The sequence below is a fragment of the Ptychodera flava genome, chromosome 13 (assembly GCF_041260155.1).
Source record: "Ptychodera flava strain L36383 chromosome 13, AS_Pfla_20210202, whole genome shotgun sequence".
Taxonomy (NCBI): Eukaryota; Metazoa; Hemichordata; class Enteropneusta; family Ptychoderidae; genus Ptychodera; species Ptychodera flava.
The window spans coordinates 20,425,967-20,446,709 of NC_091940.1; the positions used below are offsets into that span (position 1 = coordinate 20,425,967).

The 20,743-nt window shown below is 37.2% G+C and overlaps 2 protein-coding genes across 2 annotated transcripts in view; one reads left to right on the top strand and one right to left on the bottom strand.

The window, feature by feature from the left end:
* The window catches only part of LOC139147767 (hemocytin-like), a 27,935-nt gene extending 14,842 nt beyond the window's left edge, over positions 1–13,093 (top strand). Inside the window, exons 19-31 of the mRNA XM_070718961.1 lie at positions 315–349; positions 550–715; positions 915–1,028; positions 1,389–1,493; positions 2,783–2,890; positions 3,422–3,462; positions 3,778–3,838; positions 4,278–4,336; positions 4,913–5,053; positions 5,425–5,511; positions 6,066–6,206; positions 10,432–10,480; positions 10,983–13,093. Coding sequence (XP_070575062.1) covers positions 315–349; positions 550–715; positions 915–1,028; positions 1,389–1,493; positions 2,783–2,890; positions 3,422–3,462; positions 3,778–3,838; positions 4,278–4,336; positions 4,913–5,053; positions 5,425–5,511; positions 6,066–6,206; positions 10,432–10,480; positions 10,983–11,263 — 1,388 coding nt within the window. The 3' untranslated portion in view covers positions 11,264–13,093. The remainder of the gene's footprint in view (positions 1–314; positions 350–549; positions 716–914; positions 1,029–1,388; positions 1,494–2,782; positions 2,891–3,421; positions 3,463–3,777; positions 3,839–4,277; positions 4,337–4,912; positions 5,054–5,424; positions 5,512–6,065; positions 6,207–10,431; positions 10,481–10,982) is intronic.
* A 3,959-nt stretch (positions 13,094–17,052) lies between these two features.
* On the bottom strand, positions 17,053–19,969 carry LOC139148712 (tyrosine-protein kinase receptor Tie-1-like). Its single transcript, XM_070720188.1, has 3 exons — positions 19,878–19,969; positions 19,309–19,408; positions 17,053–17,749 (listed from the first exon to the last, which is right to left on the bottom strand). The coding sequence occupies exons 1-3, from the start codon at positions 19,952–19,954 to the stop codon at positions 17,693–17,695; spliced, it is 234 nt and encodes a 77-aa protein (XP_070576289.1). The 5' UTR covers positions 19,955–19,969; the 3' UTR covers positions 17,053–17,692.
* Between the last annotated feature and the right edge of the window lie 774 nt (positions 19,970–20,743).

Consider the following 20,743-nt stretch of genomic DNA (forward strand, 5'->3'; position numbering starts at 1 on the left):
GACCCTATCAAAGTACCTGTGGTTATTTTCAAACTCTGGGTTTTGTCTAAGAAAGAGACAAAATTATTGATATATGTTCAATAATAAAACTTTATATTTTCAATGCAAAGTCTAAAATAGATGAAATGAGAAAGCACTTTTAGTCGTCAAATACCTCTGTAACATTACAAGTGACTTACATGCTGCATTTTTGTACACAATCAGGCTTCTGTCAGCACTTGCTGAAGCTGAGCTGAGCAGGACACAAAACAATACTTATTCACCTGTCTTAAATCTCTTGCCAAATGGTTTATTTTTCCCCTTTCCATTTTCAGACCGTTGTATCGAAGACAGCGGAGCTGTTCACCAGGTAGGCAGTGACTTTCATCAATCTTTTTCAAAATTACCAGTTGAATGCAAAAAAAAAAAATGTTCGGCCATATTTCTGAAGAAAGCACATACGACATGATTTGAAAGTAACTCAAGTACACTAGATAACACTGACATTGCTGCGTAAACTTGGACTTCAAACAAACCCAAATCTCGAAAGCTTTTGATTTTTTTCCGCAGGTTGGTGAGGAATGGAATGATGGACCGTGTATCCGGCATACTTGTACTCCTGGCGGAATCATCAGTACTACCATCACAGACTGTCCACCGCATCCCCAGTGCACCTATCCCAAGATCCTGCAGACTCATCATGAGGAAGGTGTCTGCTGCCCTACCCATGAATGTGGTAAGCCTAGCTACATGTAGCGTATCACCGGTAATTCTTTCTCACAGAAACATCAGTCAGCATGCAAAGTTAATGCTGTCAAGTATTTCGGATAAAACAGGAATGTTTCCTTCTCTTTTATCCAAATTTCACGCTTTTATGACACCTAATACAGTGAATAAATGTTTATGATAGGGTTTTGATCTTTCTGCTTAAACAGTGTGTAACATGACAAGCTGTCCTGATGAATCAGCGGACTCCTCCCCAGTTTGCAATGAAGATCAAACAATGGTAAACCAAAGCATTAATGAGTGCTGCACAGTTCAAGAATGCGGTAAGTATCGGAGCAGTGGCTTTGGTCATATCCTTCTACATGTACACGTGATTTTTTCAGTTTCAAATCAGAACATACAAGTTCAGTAGGTGATAACAAAGTGCAAAATAATTCACCTATTCCAGTAGGAGTAAATTCAAAGAATCGTTCACAAAGTTTTGGACAAATGTTTTCTTGTGTATTCTAATGATTGAACTCTGGTGTCTTCACAAATGAGCCCTATTGCGTTTTCTTCAAGTCGAAATTGTGCATGTTTGCAAGCAGCTTCACTCACAAAACAACTGATGTTGATTTAGTCCTGCAAAGGAGTTTGACAGATATGGTCAAATAATGTATCTAAACTGTCGTCTTATTATGCAGTCTGTAAACTGTGTCAAGTTGAACCAGCGCCGTCTTGTCAACCATTTGAGACAGTCGAACAGTACAAGGAAAATCCAGATGATTGTTGTGAAAAGTTCAAATGTGGTAAGTCAGAAAAAATTCTAACTAGTTTACTCAGTGCCTTTAGAATACAATAAGTGTTCATTCTATGCAAGAGATATTTATTTTGGCGAAGGAGCACCAAGTTTGTACACATGATGAAATATGTTTACACTTATGCTGGTGATGGATGCATGTATTTGCTCTTTATTTGCCTGTAGTGTTTTGTTGTCAAAAAATGACACAAACTGCCAAATAACAGGGCTCCAAATTTAATGCCACATGGAGCTTAAAGGTATACTGTCACCTGTTCCAATATTGCCACAGTTACCATGGAAAGAGAAAATCTAACCAATCACAGATTTTAAGCATGTGACCGCTTTTTAAAAACAGCGCCCTCACATGGGCATTTTGAATACCAAGGAACGCCCCTTTGACCATATATGGGCATATTTAGATTACTTGTGACTGTATACCTTTACAGCAAAAAACAGGATGGTTGGACAGTCTCATATACATTACGTTTACTTTTTTGTACGTGGCACACAAGTTTTGTAGATAACATTGTAGATAAAAAGAACCGACTCATTTGAGTGTCTGGATAGAACACACAAGGGAATTGCTAAATTACTAAGCTACTGCAGTGAACTGCAATAAAACTGCTTACAACTAATTGTTTCAGCTGTAGCCAGCTGGCAGATTAGCGTGTAGTGTGTTATAACTGGGCAGTTTCTGTTTCACCGTGGCCACTTTAGAGTTGACCGAGGTTACTTGATACAGACAAAAATTATGCTTGTCAAAGGCAAAAAACTAGCTCTGTCTGGGGTTGTAAGCTTAAATAAGTTACGATTGGCACCCTGTGTACAATGTAACATTACCATGCACTTGTCCATGTACAAATCTTGTTTATTTCAACTTCCCCAGACAAACTGTCTGCTTGGTACATACAATGTTGTCTACTTTGCCAGCTGGCTACAGCTGAAACTAATTAGTGTGAGCAGTTTTATTGCAGTTCACTGCAGTAGCTTTACTAATTTAGCAATTCCCATGTGTATTCTATCCAGACCTCAAATGAGTCGGTTCTCCTTATCTACAATGTTATCTACAAAACTTGTGTGCCACTTACAAAAAAAGTAAACGTAATGTATATGATACTGTCCAACCATCCTGTTTTTTGCTGTAATTGGATATTTTTAACACATGCATAGAAATTGCAGTCACTGTGTGATGCAATTCAGATAGCAGAGTTGAGAAACACTTTACTTGTAGACCTATAGAATGACACTCAAAGATGAGTTTTGTATTACTTACTTGTATTATTTTTTCATTTTCAGAATGCAATGTGGCAAATTGTCCTGTGGATAATCTCATCTGTCCAACAAATATGATAAAACAACAGACTCCAGAGAGCCTCAGTGCCTGCTGTTCTGAGTTTGAATGTGGTGAGTAAAAAGTGATGAAAAATAGCACAAATAGATTAAAACCAAAGTTGGCATGGTTTTGTACATTCAAATTCCATTTGTTTATCCCTGAGGCAATAGAGAAATGCTATGACAAGCTTGGTTGATCAGTTCCTACCATTAAGGTAGTATGCACCTTGAAAGCAAAAGACTTGGACTTTTGCTCAAACTTTCCTTAAGGAATCTTTCAACCATTCTCTTTCAAAATCAAGAATAAAAAATTGGGGGTCACCGTGCAAAATTTTGGTATTAGAGAATCAAATAACCCAAGATTTACTGATATGTAAAATTCACAATGGCCGCCACCCCTGTGTGAACTCTATGAAGAAAAATAATATTTTGGATTTCGAAAAACTAGGCTGGTGAAAAGTTTTCTGACACCAAGAGCTTTAAAATGAATGAACCCCCATATAAGTGGTATAGCAGAAAAGAATTGTAAAAGTTTGAGAGTCCCAGTAATATCATTCCATGAGGTTTGTTCTTCCTTCAACTGATAATTTTATTTTCTTTCAGTATGTGAGTGCCCAGCTGTCCAAGACATCGACTGCCCAATTGTAAGTTGTTATGACATCATTTGTTTTCTATTCTTTGCCAAACATTTCTACTCTAACTTTTTTGAGTTAAAATCAATTCCAACTTCATTTTATGCTCTCTTATAAGAAAGAAAAATCACAAACTAGCCAAATGTTTTTGAAATGGTATTGCGTTATCTTGTATCATCACTATTGTAGCAGCTGCTTTCAATTTTCACAGTTGAAAGAGTTTTAAATTTGCAGCATGCTAAATTCCTTACAAATATAGCTTTCACACATATGGAGAAAAACTTACCAATTTTGCTATTCTTATCAAAATGTCTGCTCTGTTGCCAGGGTTACGAGAAGGAAAGAGTGAAATCAGCTGATGAATGTGAATGCTCAGAAATCAAATGTGGTAAGTATAGTATATTTTTTTGTATCTTTTACTGAAATCTGTTGCTTTTGATCATTTTAAATGAGCATAGAAGTGCTTTCTCATGTTCAGTCATTACATATACATGTATGTACCAGTACTGTTAAGTCTGTCCAGATATGAGAAAATGGGAATGACTATATACATATGGTTCATTGTTTCAGACAAACATATTGAAAAGAATGAGACAGTGTTCAATAGGAAACTCAAGTCATTTCAGAAAAGGACAGCGAAATGTTGACATGAAGAATAAAAAAAAACAAGGCTTTATGCTTGATATGCTTCAGTACAAGAGAGCGCCTTTCAACATGCAAATTCTCATGTAAATGAATGTTCATTTGTCGTGTCAAATCACCAGAGCCGCCACGACATTACAAGGAAATATGCAAGCACTTATCCTTTTTGTAATGTTGTATTTCAGTTCCCAAGGAAGTGTGCCTTTGGAACAACACACTGACTAACCAAATTGAAGAAATACAGGTATGTGACTAAATTTATTGGTTTGATAACCAGACTGAATGTACAGAATGCCTATACATTGCCACTATATGTATGGCCATTTCTTGGAGCGTGTAGACCATATTGTGAATGCAGCCTGACTTAAGGTAGAATGCGCCTCGGGGACAGATATTCGGACTCTCAATTTTTTAATATGATTCTGGTCTTCCACTCATGGGGGCTCATTTTAAAGCTCATGGAGTAAGAAAAATCTTTATCGTCCTAATTTTTCAAAAATCGAAAATTTCATTTTTCCCCTTAGCGTTAACACAGGAAAGGCGGCTATTTTGAATTTGAAATTTCAGGAAATGTTAGGTAACTTGTTCTCTAGTACCAAACTTTGTACGGTGACACCTGATTTTGATTTTTGATTTGGCAAGAGAGTGGTTAAAAGTTAAGTTTCATTCGGGAAAGTTTGAGCAAAAGTTCAGTCTCACTTTCGAGGTGCATACCACCTTAATTGTCATTTGAGTATAAAGAACAAAATCAAATAACAGAAATGAGTTTTGTTACTGATTTCATCTAACCATAGTACCATTTCTTTCATCCCTACCACAGCCTGGTACAGATAACGTACAAGGTAGTGATCCATGTAAAACATGCTATTGTACAGAGCAAATAGACCTAGGCAGTGAGTTCTACAAAATGGAATGCCAAGTCGAGACATGCCCTGTGAATTCCCCACAAGACTGTCCAGAGGTGAGTCAACTGTATTTCATGGCCCATAATTGCGCTGGTAAGGTTTTGCAGCCAGTAAGCAACTCTTTTACATTTGACGGACACTGGTCTGTCTACAGTGTCTGCAAAACATTTTTTTGAATCGGTAATGATATTTGAAACATGCAAGAAAAACATGAAGTGAAATGTTTCTTATGTCAATGTATGTTCTCTAGTTACTGTGTAATCTTGTCTAGCTTTGTCCAGATCTCAAGGCTCCCTCCAAACTTAGTTACAAGGATTAAAATTATTTTCAGAGAAAACGAAAAGCAATGCTATTTTATGATAAACCCATATGGAGTAACAGTAACTGGCTCAGTGACTCACTGAAGTTTTCCTGATTCTTTTTGTAGGATTCAGAGTACGTCAACCCTGACTCTGATGAGTGCTGTGGCAACTGTGAAAAGAGGTGGTGCGTTGATGAGCAAGGAAGGCATGAGGTGAGTGAAATATCTGTGAGTGTATCCTTGCACAATTTTGTTTCTATTTTGATACCGGGGAATTCAGTTGACCTTTACATGGTACATCTAAATCTGTGTTGACACTGACTGGCAGTGGGTGGTCTACGACGGCCCTGATTTCTATTACCAGCATCTCCGGATTTCGAGTTCTACTGTATTCCCTAAGATTCTTCAAACTGACTGATTTGAACCGAAGCATTGCTCCCACTAAATGACGTGTGTTCAGATATATGGCAAAGTTTCGGTCAAAAGCAAGTTTTGTTCACATTCCAATACCTCATGCTACTTTGAGAAGCCTAGTTAAAGATGCATATCCACAAAATTCTCTGCCACAAATAGAGTGCTTCTTTCTACCTGATTAAGTGATGAACATTTTTTTATGTGATTAATGTATTCAGTATTGCTTACATTGTATCTTGCCCTATCTACACCTTGGCTTTTTTGTATGGGTTTATTTATTTTTGTGTAAAATCAAAATTTGTTGTGGCTTTCTTCTTCTAATGATACATGTACCATCGACTACATTCCTGCAGGCTGGTGACAGATGGGTGCCCACAGATCCTCAAAACCCATGTGATTATATTGAGTGCAAACTGGATGGTAACGGAATACCAAGAATCTATCCGTACTACACATCTTGTCCACCCATAGACCCACCAGGATGTCCCTCACCTGTAAGTACATTCAATTTGGTATTTCATTACAGAGCTTCAGTCTGCTGGGTGACATTGTCACTCGTGAGCAAATTTATTCTTGCACCAAAGTTTTTGTGGGTAAAATAAAAATGAGACATATACTGGATACATACATGTACAATATACATGTATATAACTGTACATGTAAGTCCTGATATGTTAGCTATGTGACTTGACAACAGTAGCAGTTGCATACTCTGCAAAAAGAGAATAATCAAGCGTTGATTTGAATCTTAAGATGCACTGGACTCCCATCAGTTTTGTTTTGCAAATCAGTCGTTATGACTGTGTCAAACAAGTAGATAATGTTGCTTCAGTCGGATGCAGCTCAATAGGGCTGTATGCAAATGATAGCATTGTTCTCTCATTAATATGCAAAAATAAATATTTGTCAGGAGTTTTAGATCACACTTTTGGAAATTGCGCATGCAAGAATGATCAAAATACAACTTAGTAGGCGACCGCTAGTGTTACAATGAATGCTAAAGGACATACTAACTGCTCAGACTACAATCAGAAACAACAGCCATGCATGCAAGACTGACAAAGTTTGTCCGCATTTTAAGCAGCCGTGTCCAATGTCACATACTTGCAGCTTTATTTAGCAACAAACTTGTAACCGCAAACAGTGCTATTGATAATGAACTTGCGAGTACTAATATAGAAATAACGGGTGACGCGCTGACCATTAACGTTTATTTGTGGGCAAGGGCGAGAGGAAAGCCAAAAATTAACGGGCGAGGCTTCCGAGCCCTTTAATTTTGGCTTTCCTCGAGCCCGCGCCCACAAATAAACGTTAATGGTCAGAGCGGAGTCTGTTATTTCCATTATATTATCATCCAACCGGAGAAAACCGTCAAAATTTGCGAAATTTTCGGACCGCGAACGACAACTGGGCCCCAGAACTGAGCAATACGCGACGCACTGTCACGCGCGCTGTAAAATATTGGCCAATCCGGAGATATTTTCAGAAAAAAGTATCTCAACTTGGCCCACAAGTTATCCATTTTATTTTGTGATTGATTAAGATTTACGTTGAGCTGTAAAGATACGATACTTTGAGTTGTTAATTTTATTATTCATATTCACGGGCATGTAAACAGACCATTACTGTGTATTTGTGGTCAGTCACGTGGTTCAGCTCGACCAATCAAATGCGACAGGCTGGGCATGGTAATATAATACAAATTGTGCAGTGTCATCATATTCTGTTTATTATTTTTAAAAAAAAGAGTCTTGTCAGAAAAATTGACTAAAGCATCAAGCTGATATTTTAAACATGCAATCACTGAATCAATAACTTGTATAAAATTTTATGATTACCATGTCAGTACCAACATTTACAACTTCCCCATGTGCTGTATGTCTAGGAGCTAATTGGAGCTATTCTTCTACACTGTCAGTTAAGTATAGTGTATGCACTGTCTAAGGCATTCATTACGGGAAGGCTCCATTAACTTAGAGGATCAATTTCACAGACCTGCCTTTCCTACAAAGGCACTACAATAGCACCAGCTGGATTAGATAAACATAACAAAGGAACATTCACACCTTGGGGATTAAAAGTCTTCTGTTTTGTCACCCCAGTTGCTCAGGCAAGGACTCGGGTTTCAGGTACCATGCAAGTTCATGCAGTCGTCCCTAATTACCTAATGTTTACTGCAATGGTGTTATCAGTCATGCTGGGATGATTTTTGTGCCTTTTTAGTCCCCACGGACACCGTCCGGGGCGACTTATAGGTTTGGTCATGTCCGTCCGTGTGTGCGTGCGTGCGTCCGTCTGTGCATCCGTCCGTTCACGCAGATATCTCAGACATGCCCAGGTCAATATCTTTCAAACTTTGCACAAGGATAGTACCCTACCCCATACAGATGCACGTCGATTTGTTTCACAATGCGATCAAATTTGGCCGTGTTAGAGGACTTTTTAGTTTTCACCTCCATAGACTCCCATGTATAAGGCAGTCTCCATAGACTCCCATGTATAAGGCAGTCCATAGACTCCCATGTATAAGGCAGTCCATAGACTCCCATGTATAAGGCCAAGAAAAATAAAAATTTAGTTTCTCATCGTATTCATATTGCAAAAAGGATGCAGTGACACAGTTTTTAGTCCCCATGGATGAAGTCCAGGGGGCTTATAGATTGGGTCATGTCCGTCCATGAGTCCATCCGTGAGGCCATCCGTTCACGCAGATATCTCAGATATTTTGACAAAATGTCATGTGACCTTGGTGACCTTTGACCTCAAATGTATATATATTTGTCCATAACTCAGTAACCACAAGTGCTACACCCTTCATATATGGTATGATGGGACAGCTTATGACGCCACTTATGTGCATATCTAATTTTGAGCAAGCCAATCGAGCTAGAGGTCTGATTTTTGGTATATAGGGATAACTTAGCAATACAATTTTTTTGACAAAATGTCACGTGACCTCGGTGACCTTTGACCTCAAATATACATATTTGTCCATAACTCAGTAACCACAAGTGCTACACCCTTCATGTATGGTATGATGGGACAGCTTATGACGCCACATATTGTACCTCATTAATTATGTGCATATCTAATTTTGAGCAAGCCAATCGAGCTAGAGGTCTGATTTTTGGTATATAGGGATAACTTAGCAATACAATTTTTTGACAAAATGTCACATGACCTCGGTGACCTTTGACCTCAAATATACATATTTGTCCATAATTCAGTAACCACAAGTGCTACACCCTTCATGTATGGTATGATGGGACACTTTATGACGCCACATATTGTACCTCATTAATTATGTGCATATCTAATTTTGAGCGAACCAATAGAGCTAGAGGTCTGATTTTTGGTATATAGGGATAACTTAGCAATACAATTTTTTTGACAAAATGTCATGTGACCTTTGACCTCAAATATACATATTTGTCCACAACTCAGTAACCACAAGTGCCAAACCTTTCATATATGGTATGATGGGACACCTTTTGACGCCACATATTGTACCTCATTAATTATGCACATATCTAATTTTGAGCGAGCCAATAGAGCTAGAGGTCTGATTTTTGGTATATAGGGATAACTTAGCTATACAAGTTTTTTGACAAAATGTCACATGATCTCAATGACCTTTGACCTCAAATATACATATTTGTCCATAACTCAGGAACCACAAGTGCTACACCCTTCATATTTGGTATGATGGGACACCTTATGACGTTACATATTGTACCTCATTCATTATGTGCATATCTAATTTTTAGCGAGCCAATAGAGCTAGAGGTCTGATTTTTGGTATATAGGGATAACTTAGCAATACACTTTTTGATAAAATGTCACATGACCTCAATGACCTTTGACCTCAAATATACATATTTGTCCATAACTCAGTAACCACAAGTGCTACACCTTTCATATATGGTATGATTGGACACCTTATGACGCCACATACTGTACCTCATCAATTATGCGCATATCTAATTTTGAGCGAGCCAATAGAGCTAGAGGTCTAATTTTTGGTATATACGGATAACTTAGCAATACACTTCTTTGATAAAATATCACATGACCTCAATGACCTTTGACCTCAAATATACATATTTGTCCATAACTCAGTAACCACAAGTGCTACACCTTTCATATATGGTATGATTGGACACCTTATGACGCCACATACTGTACCTCATCAATTATGTGCATATCTAATTTTGAGCGAGCCAATAGAGCTAGAGGTCTGATTTTTGGTATATAGGGATAACTTAGCAATACAATTTTTTTTTCAAAATGTCACGTGACCTTGATGACCTTAGACCTTGATTATACATATATATGCATAACTCAGTAACCACAAGTTCTATACGCTTCAATTTTGATAGGATATTAGACCTTAAGATTTCACATCTCATACCTCATTATTATGCACATATGTATTTCTTGGCTGGCCAACACAGCTAGAGGTCTGATCTTTTTTCCCGATTTAGAACCATAACTTAGACATGCCTCTTGTTATAAATTGGGAAAAATGACATAAACCCATGTGCCCATAGATGTGAACTTATACACTCCAGTGATACTTCTTAATGACCACATTTCCCTGCCCCATCAAGACTAATACTCCTTTTACAAGTGGGGACTATGTCATTGTCAATGACTTGTTTCAAAAAAAAATTATGTTAATCCTGGCAATTTTAAATGTGATTTCCAATCTCATTACAGGAGTATCAGCTTAGGAATGACAGTAGTGGTTGCTGCCAGTATTGTGCAGGTAAGTACATGCATTCCATAATAGACTTTGATGCAGAGATAATACAAGGATCCTGAGATTTTCAGTGCTGTAATTTTCCCACAAATTGCAAGTGCATCATTTTACCTGTTTTCATGATTTTTTCTGTACTTTTTTGATAATTTTGGACTAAATTGTCATTACTCTTAATTGACCACAATTTTTGAACAAAAATTTGGGAAAAAATTAAAAAATTATCAGGATTTCAAAAGAAAATTTTCTGGTTTAAATTTTATGCAGTCATCCAAAATTGACTTTTGCACTCAAAGGGTTTATATGAGAGAGAGAGAGAGAGAGAGAGAGAGAGGAGAGAGAGAGAGAGAGAGTGTGTGTGTGTGTGTGTGTGTGTATGTGTGTGGTATTAATCTTCAAATTCACTTCCAAAACGACATCTTTGTACTCCATATTCTACATGTTAGAATGACCCCTCATTCCTGGCATCAACCGAAAATGCCTGAAACATTCCTGTTTCTCTGTTCAACAGCATCACCAGCAGGCAAATGTGCTCTGGTGCAGACCCAAGTGATTCTCGAAGTGGATGAGTGTGCCAGCAGCCAACGTGTTGAAGTACCGTACTGTGAGGGCAGATGTGCGTCTTCCTCCATCTATTCTACGGAGTTACACAGCATCGACGTCGACTGCAATTGCTGCCAGCCAGCGGAGTCGGAGAAGAGAGAAATCACCCTGAGCTGCGGTAACAACTCAACTATGGAATATCAGTATGACTACATCAAAAGTTGCAACTGTCTTGGCTGTCAACATTAAACAATTTTGCTAAGAAAGTTTGCATAAATAGACCAACATCACATGAAAGGCTACAAGCAAAGTACCGTAGATAGTGATACCAGATAGAGCAAGCTAAATGGACATATATTATTTTTTATGTGAATTGTATATGAGGCTATCCGCCATGATGGATAAGCATTGACTGGATTGAATCAGTTTCTATTTACTCCAGACTTTTTTCTCAGAGTAATATATTCAGAATGCTATATTTCTGTTATTTTGAAAAGCAGATACTTTTAGAACAACGATATTAATCTTAACTATTGATAGATTGAGTACAGTCGATGATTTTACATATCAGATACTTGTTTCTTCTTAAGCATCAATCTTCCAAACTATCTCTACCATATTGTGAATTTTTGATTTCATTTCCGATTGCTGTACTTTCTTTTTTTTAACCAGCCAGGTAAACACTATCACACCATATCATGGCATTTGTTAATGGTATCATTTGCTTTTCGCTCTGTCAGCTTTTTTTTATGGCCTTTATGAATACATTTTGAGATGTCTAGCCCAAATATCCCAATCCAAAATGTGTACCGAGGTTTGTTATATATATTGATAAACAAAAGTTTTTGTTATAAAGTTTTTTGAAATAGACAGTCAAAAAGTTGGTTATGCAACACAAAATATTTGTTAACTCTTTTTTGAGAGTATGATGTGACCTTTAAGGTTGTATATTGTCAGTGCTATTTAAAAGTATGATGATAAATAAGTTAGTTTTTGATGGACATGATGATTTGTTCTTTTGAATCCAAACTCAGATCTGCCACTGTGATTTACGTTTATGTCACCAAAGTGACCGACTCCATCGATACGTCCCTCCAGTTGTATAGAATTGAAGACATTTTTTTTTTGGGGTTATTCAACTACATTTGCATTGTCGCCCGCCAAAAGAAAAAGAACAGTCCAATAAAACAAAATGGAAAGGAAAGAAGGAAATCTTGTAATTAATATAAATAATTTTTGTTACATTATGTGATGAACTGAATTTTACGTATTTTCATTCATTGACAATGTTGTACAAAATGAAGTCACTAAAAGTGATAATCTGTTACTTTATAAGAGTTGCAAGAATTCTCTGCCATGAAGTATCTGTTTCCTGTAAAAATCTTCACTTTGCAAAGAAAGTACAAAAATTAACTTCTTATTGCGTTTCTTGCCATTGTTTGGGATAAAATTTTTCGTGTCCTTGCAGTACCATGCAGTGTGTTCTGCAAAAATTTTCACAGATTCAAAACTTTTCACTGATATACATGAGTTGCAATATTTTAACCAGAAAAGAAAATTTACGCAAGTTGAACCGACGTTGCCAGGCTCAGATTCAGTACTGGAGACTGCGTCTTTTTACAAGCTTTTCCTGCAAGCAGAGTAACTGCAACGCCGAGTCCGAGGTACAGCAGTAAAATTTGCCGCTGTAGTAGTTAGTAGTAGCAACAATAGTACCTTAGAGTGGTACACAAATTCACATAAACAGCAATTTCTGTGTGTTTGTGTCATTCAGAACTCTTTCGGAGTATAAATTGTCTCATATTTCTTTCCCCGAAACAAACCAGCAAAATTACGATATAAGCAAGATGAAAGAGAGAGCCTTGAAAAAACAACCTACAAGTGTATCTATCAGTAAGATTGTATTTTCAGTGTTTTTTTGATATTTCATTTTCAGTTAGAATGTGATTTTTCTTGGCTTTAAACAGTTTTGGAAGTGAAAAAAATTCAGATTGTGTGTTATATTTTGAACCTTTATCAGGTTTTGTTTGAAACTGTTGCAATTGCATTGCATTTTAATAAAGATTTCTTTCATTGAAACGTTGTTGTAGTGCCGTTGTTGTGGGTGTCGGGAAGTACCATGCATTCCTCCGAGCAACATGACAGTAGAGTGGGTGATGTACAGAATCATATGATGACGTGAAACAATAATTCACCCTATGACCATACATCCCTGAAGGACACTGGACCCAGACTCTTTGATGATAACAATTTTCTTTTCTGTAGGGGGTCGTCCTTAAAGGGCCATTATTTGTAACTTTTGACCATTTTTTACCTCGGAAAATTCCATGTTGGAGGCTCATATTTGTTGCAAAATGTTGTTTTACGAAGAAACAAACATGATTAGTGATGTTATAGCCACATAAAACTGCAAATTTTTGTTCAAACGTGTTGCCCTTCCGAGCTCGTTTGTTGATGTCTGGTATGCTCAGCGTGCTGGGGAGAACGCAGATATGGTGACGCCGCGATCATGCGAGATGTACAAGTTCACGTTTATTGCGGGATCAAAACAACATTGCGTCGTGGATTGCCAGACATCTGGCTACGCAAGGTGCTCGGACAATGGACTACGACGTAAGTGCCGGGCATAAGTAATGAATATTTATTTTGAAATTGCTGTAAATGGCTCGCGCAGGTGCAGAAGAATGCCTACGTTGCAATCCGCGTGTCAACAGAGTTTGTATTTCTGTCCGGACAAAAATTGAAATTTTCGTTGTAAAATCACATGTTACTTAGTTGTAGGGCACGTAATGTTTCCGAATATTATGCGATTCTCTGTTATTTGACAGGCTATGCAACATGAGCCAGTGATCATTTCAATCAAAACTAACGGAAAAATCGCCAGAAGATACAGCTAATGGAACTTTAATATATTTTTTGGAATGACTGGACCCCCTAGGATTATGTTGATTTGTGTAGTTGTTTAGTGGAGTACAGTCTTCATTAGTCTTGCTGTAACTTTGACATTGAAAATTGCTAGGAAAGAAACACAGACAACAGAAAATAGTGGTTGAATCAGTATCACACATGTACCAGGCATCAGGCACACTAGTGGCTGTGTTTTCACACATTTCAGCCCCCATCTGCCAGAGGCTGTGTTTTCACACATTTTGGGCCCCGTGTGCCAGAGGCACACTAAGGGGGCCAATGTCATTATTCTGTGTGTATGTTTGTGTGTCAGTTTCTATCTTCTGTGCGTCTGTCTGTAGACCAAATTTGTGGAGCTGATAACTCAAAAATTATTGCACCAAATATGACCAGCGTTAATAAGAGGTTTCTTTCCCCGTTTATCTAGAACTATTGAAATCTGATAGATCATGATGCGGCAGTACATAACTATGGTTTTTCATAAATTTCAAAAAATTCCCCTTTATGACAGTTGTTTCTCTGATAATTGGTATATATGTTGATAGGAACCATTCATTCAGATTAGCATGAAATTCGCATATATGTATTTTTGAGAATATTTTGGACATTTTTGTCAAAAGTTTTCTCTCTAGGAATGACTTGTCTAGTAGGTCTTAATTGGATTTTAGGATGACCCAATCAACACATATCAAAATGATTAAATAGGTAAAAATTTGGTCTAATTTTGATATTTTTTGTTAAAAATGTCATATTTTTCAGAACTTTTTGGGTAACTTGAATAGCTTTCAAAGGTACTGGCAGGCTCCTAAGAGTGATTGTGACTTTGGGAAAATTATGACGTTTGCACATGCAAATTTCTTTTGTCAGAACATAATTCATTACCTAAAATCCTAATCCAACAGCTTTCCAAGTTAGTTTTAGGTTCCTAGGCATATCGGCTTTGTGTATTGTGCAAATGATGAAATTTGCACAATACTGTCTTATTAAAAAAAAGCTATTTCCATATTTGATTTTTTTGGTGTGATGGATTGGTTTCGTTGTAGAAACAATGTTTTTCGATTACATCGTATTCATTGTACATTATTGCAGCCATATGATACCAGGCCATAAAAATCTTACTTTGTGCTTTTATTTCTAAAGATATCATCCAATTTTTCTTTCACTGGTTCTAATTAACATCATTCTATTTCACGATATAAGCTGTTTCTTGCCATTAAAGCTTATTGGTTTATTACAGAAGGGCAAGTTCATCATCCAGCTTGAGTGATACTTAACCGAGGGGATATATCCAGATTTACATGAAAGTAAAGTATACAATAGGGCTACACTATGCAACACATTGCTTTTGAAAGGTTATTACTATGCAGATACACATACAGATATTTGTATTAGTGCAACATGGAATAAAATCATTCAAGTTTAATGTACCGATGCAAATATTGAGACTGTCGTGTCTTTATAAGTTGACAGAGTCCACAAAAGGTGCTTTTCCACTCACCTGTGAGCCACAATATTCTAATAAATACGGTGTTTGTTGCAAATCTGTGGGTTTTTTCTACATGGCTGATGGTAGGATAAAATCTTATTCATTAAAGGTATACAGTCACCTGTAATCTAAATATGCCCGTATATGGTCAAAGGGGCGTTCCTTGGTATTCAAAATACCCATGTTAGGGCGCTGTTTTTAAAAAGCGGCCACCCTTTTAAATCTGTGATTGTTAGATTTTCTCTTTCCATGGTAACTGTGGCAAATTCGAGCAGGTGACAGTATGCCTTTAACCAACCTAGTGACCGCAGCTACAACACACAACTGAAACTTTGGGTCAGTTGCATGGCGATGAAGGTGAAAGAAAGCAGTACGCCTACTTTTTTTCTCCTTACCAAATGCAGATGCAGTCATTCCACAAAAGTTCCATTCCTTTCATAACAGAGCACACTCTAGAGATTACGCCAAAAATCTGTTTAATTAGCATTTTTATTCCGTTTACTGTTATTGAAATCCTCAAGATATAAAAAAAAAAGTTAATTCAATCACGTTTCCTCTCCCGAAACCTGACCCCTAGGTAAATAGGACTGTTCGCTGTTGTGGGTTTGTAACTCAATATTGCAAGAAATTTGGAAAATTTTGTTGCATACACGACTTGTTGCAGTTCATAGTCTGAGCCGTTAATATTTCTTTACATCTGCTGTCGCCAATAAGATTGTATTTTCGTCGCCCTTGGATGCGAAATTTTCAAGAATTCACAATGAGGTCATTTGCAAACAGCCCTATTGAGAGATCAATACAACAACCCAGGTCGTCAGAATTTCATTTTTTTTAAAGTGTAATGTTGATATAATTACAATTTCCACAGCTGTACAGACATTATTCTGCTTTCCATCACTGCTTTTTCTATGACCTAATAGTAGTTACATGCATGCAAATTTATATTTTAATTCCAGGTCGTCCGTTTTTTTCATTTTCTTTACCGAATGTGAAATAAAAGATACATCTTGTTATAAAGCCAGAAAAGTTACATCACAGGGTCCGATTAAAATTCAGTCGACCTCCACAAGAAAGCCATCTTTCAGCTTTCCCAAAATTATCCATTAATATCAACACGATTGGAACTAACTCGGGATTATTGGATTTTCATAATTTTCATATTTCTTAAAATTGTTAGGTGCCTTTAGCTGAATGTTGCGATCGATATTACAAATTACTCATAATAACAAGTATGTAACTTAAAAATAAAAGTAGATGAGCTTACATTTGCAGATCAAACAGACATTACTTCACCATCCAATTATCCCAAATTAGTTCCAATCGTGTTTATCTAACTTTGACCTCCATGATGAGTATTTTGAGATTGTTCCTTTAGTATGTATGTATGTATGTATGTATGTATGTATGTATGTATGTATGTGCGAAAAGGCTGTCCCTTTGCAACACAGAATAACTAATATATGCGACACAGACGGATTTGAAATATTCATTTTGTAATGTCTGATGCAAACAGTAAAGAGAGACATCTTGTGGAGGTATATTTTGACATTTAAGAATATCTTTGTGGTAACATATCCAAAATAGTAATCTTGTAGTAAGTGATCGTTAGCGGTTAAGATGTCGAATACAGAGATACTTTAAGACATATATAGTGTCCATGGTTAGGAATAACTAAATAATGTTTCCTTGCTTATGTCATGAATTAATTTTACTCGTTTGTGCATATTGCCAAACTCGCCTTTTTTCAGTCAAGGGTAACTTCTCGGTAAATACATTTTAGGAAGCGAGATACCTTTAAGGTAAAACACATAAAATATGTGGTATTTGTGGTAGTAAATCATCACCACTCACGAATCACTGTAATATCGCCTGTAAATTTCGTGTAATGAGCTGCAGTAATAAAAATTGCTGATTATCATACAATTAAATGGGTTAAGTGACTTCTCGCCATTGAAGGAAGTTACATTCTTGATTAGACTGTTCCATACCTTTTTCCTGATAGTACAAAATAGTTATGAAAAATGTCCGCTGTTTTGACAAGGGTATAAAATCCAAATACGTTTGTTGTGATCCCAATTACTTTCAATGGTCAGATTACAAAATATCAGACTTTTCACTCCAATGATTACATACTGCGGTATAGTGAATTTGGAAGATAAAGATAGGGTGGTAAATAACGATTGTTGCTATATAATCCAATATATCTCCTTTGTCATGATTTGAATTAGACGCCAAACGGCATATGCGATTTCTTGAGAGATCTCTGCATCTTCCACAGATGAGAATTAGAAATCGTCCACGGTACCGTACAACTCACTGTCATATTCATCAAGGTTGACAACCTGCAAATAAAAGCACAATGGACACACTTATGGATGGACCATTAGATCTTGGGAGGGGGGGGGGGGTAGTCACAATGAAATTGTGAAATTTTTTTTTACTATTGTAAATTTCTAAAAAATTTTTTCCAATGAGATTAGCTGTGCAAATGTTTTTTCAGAGTAAATTTTCAGATTTATAATTTTTTTTAGTTTGTCACTGTCTGAGGATAAAGAGGGCAGAGATGTGGTGCGAAGCACCACAAGCGACCGCGCAAGCGGTTACAGGGGAAGTCAGGAGGGACCTGGTGTCCCCCTCGTGCCGTTGGAGCTTTTGAAAAGTAGAGATTAAAAATGGTGTTATTTGGTGGCACTTGAGGAGTATTTTTTTTTGGGGGGGGGAGGTCAGGAGGGGGGTGTCCCCCCTCCTGCCGTTGGAGCTTTTGAAAAGTAGAGATTAAAATGGTCTTATTTGGTGGCACTTGGGGAGCATTTTTTTCAGATTACACATCTTCCTCTGAAACATTGTCTTCTTGCTCCTCAGTAGCTTCCCATAGTTTTGAAAATTGACTATTTGGGTTTCCTGGCTTCCCTTTCTACTGCGTGGTGAAATGCCTACATTCACTCCACCAAACATGCATATCTCATAATTTACAATTTATTTTGACAAACTGAGAAGCTGTTTGCAAAATATAGAGAAATTTGCATATTTGTGTTTTTAGAGCAATTGTTGCCCTTTTTTGATCAAAACATCTTTTTCTCTGTAGCAGCATGTCCAAATTGATTGGATGTGTATAGATGTGGTGAAATTTCAATATTTGTCTTTTTAGGGCAATTTATGCCATTCATGGTCAAAAAATCTGTATTCTCTGAAAGGGCTTGTCCAATTTCTTTGAAATTTGCTACATAAGTCCCTTAAGATTTGTTTAAATATACATTATTGCCTGAATACATTGGTTTATGTGCCCTGAGAGCAGGTGACAATTTGCCAGACGACAGGAAAGCACATTATCTCCTGCTGCGAGGGCACATAAACCCACGCATTAGGGCAATAATATTTTTATTACATGCCTCTCTGCACAGTTAACGCTATATGACATATAGTTACATGCAGGGCATTCTCAAACTGCAAAAAATTTATCATTATTGACCAACATCAAACAGATTTTCACGAAAGTCAAGATAGCAGTGCGCGCATGGATATTTTACATCAAGCATTAAGCGTCTGCGCTGCTTCACCGGAGCGGTAACTATGGAAACCGGTCCGTACATCGTTCACATGGACGGCCAACTCCCCGGATGTTCCTATTCAGATAGACGCACTGATTTGCACTCACATCGAGGCATGTAATAAAAGCCCGGGGATGAAAGGATGCATTCACCGCGCGTAACGTAGAATAAATAAAACATCGTTCAATATACATGAAATTCAAGTCACATATAAAACTAGCGGAACGAGCAGTGTGTCGATTGTTGTCTCACTATCCGCGCGCCAACCAGTGACTTAACCAAAGCCTGCTACAGACGGAAGTTTTAGTAGTATCACAGGTTACAAACCGCGTGGACTGAGAGACATCGCTCACCTGCTCATTCTTGGTGATTCGCCGTATTTCTGAGAGGATCTCCGGGAAGGTAGGTCGGTTTCCGGGGCTCTGGGTCCAACAACGTAACATCAATGAATATCTACAGGAGAATGTGAGCAAAATATGATAACACTTTTTCATGATGCATTGATATAGAGTAACGTGTTCGAACGGGGATATAAATAACAGTAAATGTTCAGATAAAGTTTAGAAAATGTGCACCCTTGATGTAGAAAGATCTCTATTCGTAGCAAAAAAAAAATTACACTCTCAAAAATATTAAATTGCTTTGGTACTCTAGAAGTAGTTATACCCATTTTCAAACTTGCAGAAGGCATTCACGTGAACTTCTCACCATTTTGTTCTGTGATATTCGAGAACTTTCGTTTTCAAAAGATTTAGATCTTAACTCAAAGAATGGCGGCCATTTTGAATTTCAAACATTCGTGGACTTCAATCAATTTTCTTCTTTAGTTGAAAAGCTTGAACGGTGACTCTGATTTTGATTACGAAAGTACATAATTTGTAGTTTTCTTGAAAAGGTTAGCTTTGTTGTTGTCCTGGCTTACATTTCGTCGGTGCAGTGGGTTGGCTTTTCCATGCGTTGGCCGCATTTGATGTGTTCAGCGATTTCCTTGTTAGCCATTCCTGAGTAAGGCAACGCACCTGTGAGTGTAAACGAACACAAAGTTAAATTTTGTCCATGCTATTTGTGCTTTACAACAATACAATAAAACAGTGACTCAAAGGTACGTCTTTCCTCGTATGTCCCCTTCCTGTAAAACCTCCGAGTGTTCATCTTTAGGTACCATACTCATCGAAAGATTTATACGAAGCTTTCAACAATTCCCTTAACAAATCAAAAACAAAAATCGCCGTGCAAATTTTGGCTATAGTGAAACAAATTACCTACTATTTTACCGATATTTGAATTACAAATGGCCGCCATCCCTTTGTTTAACTCTATGAGGAAAATTGAATTTTCGAATTTCCCGAAAATAAATCAGTGAAAATTAACCTTAGCTATACTTTACGAGTTAAAAATGAGCGCTCACAAGTGTTAGACCAAGAAGTACTGTAAAGATTTGATATTCGGAATACCTGTCCCAAAGACGAACTCTACCTTAAAAAGCTTTCCTATTGTTTTTATCACGAGGTTTATTTCATGATCTAGAGATTTAAGCAACTAAAAGAATGGAAAGTCTAAAGCTTCGACTCTTATCAACCTAGACAGATGTCATCAAATATACAGCACTTAGTGAACATTTCACAGATCGCAATCTTAAATTTCATTCTCGAGATAAAATCTCATTTGCGGCAGCGGCTGTTTGCCGACATAAACTTTGTTATGCCGCTGTAATTGTTTCTGTTGATCTTAATAATCCACGTTGATATCTTTTTTATTAAAATAAAAGTACCGTTTGTAACAAATTAC

Excerpts from the sequence above, each read along its gene's own strand:
- LOC139148712 (XM_070720188.1), bottom strand. The coding sequence starts at position 19,954 with ATGGCTAACAAGGAAATCGCTGAACACATCAAATGCGGCCAACGCATG. Across the intron at positions 19,409-19,877 it reads ACCCACTGCACCGACGAAAT|ATATTCATTGATGTTACGTT; the intron begins GTAAGCCAGGAC and ends ATTCTCCTGTAG. Across the intron at positions 17,750-19,308 it reads GAATCACCAAGAATGAGCAG|GTTGTCAACCTTGATGAATA; the intron begins GTGAGCGATGTC and ends TTTTATTTGCAG.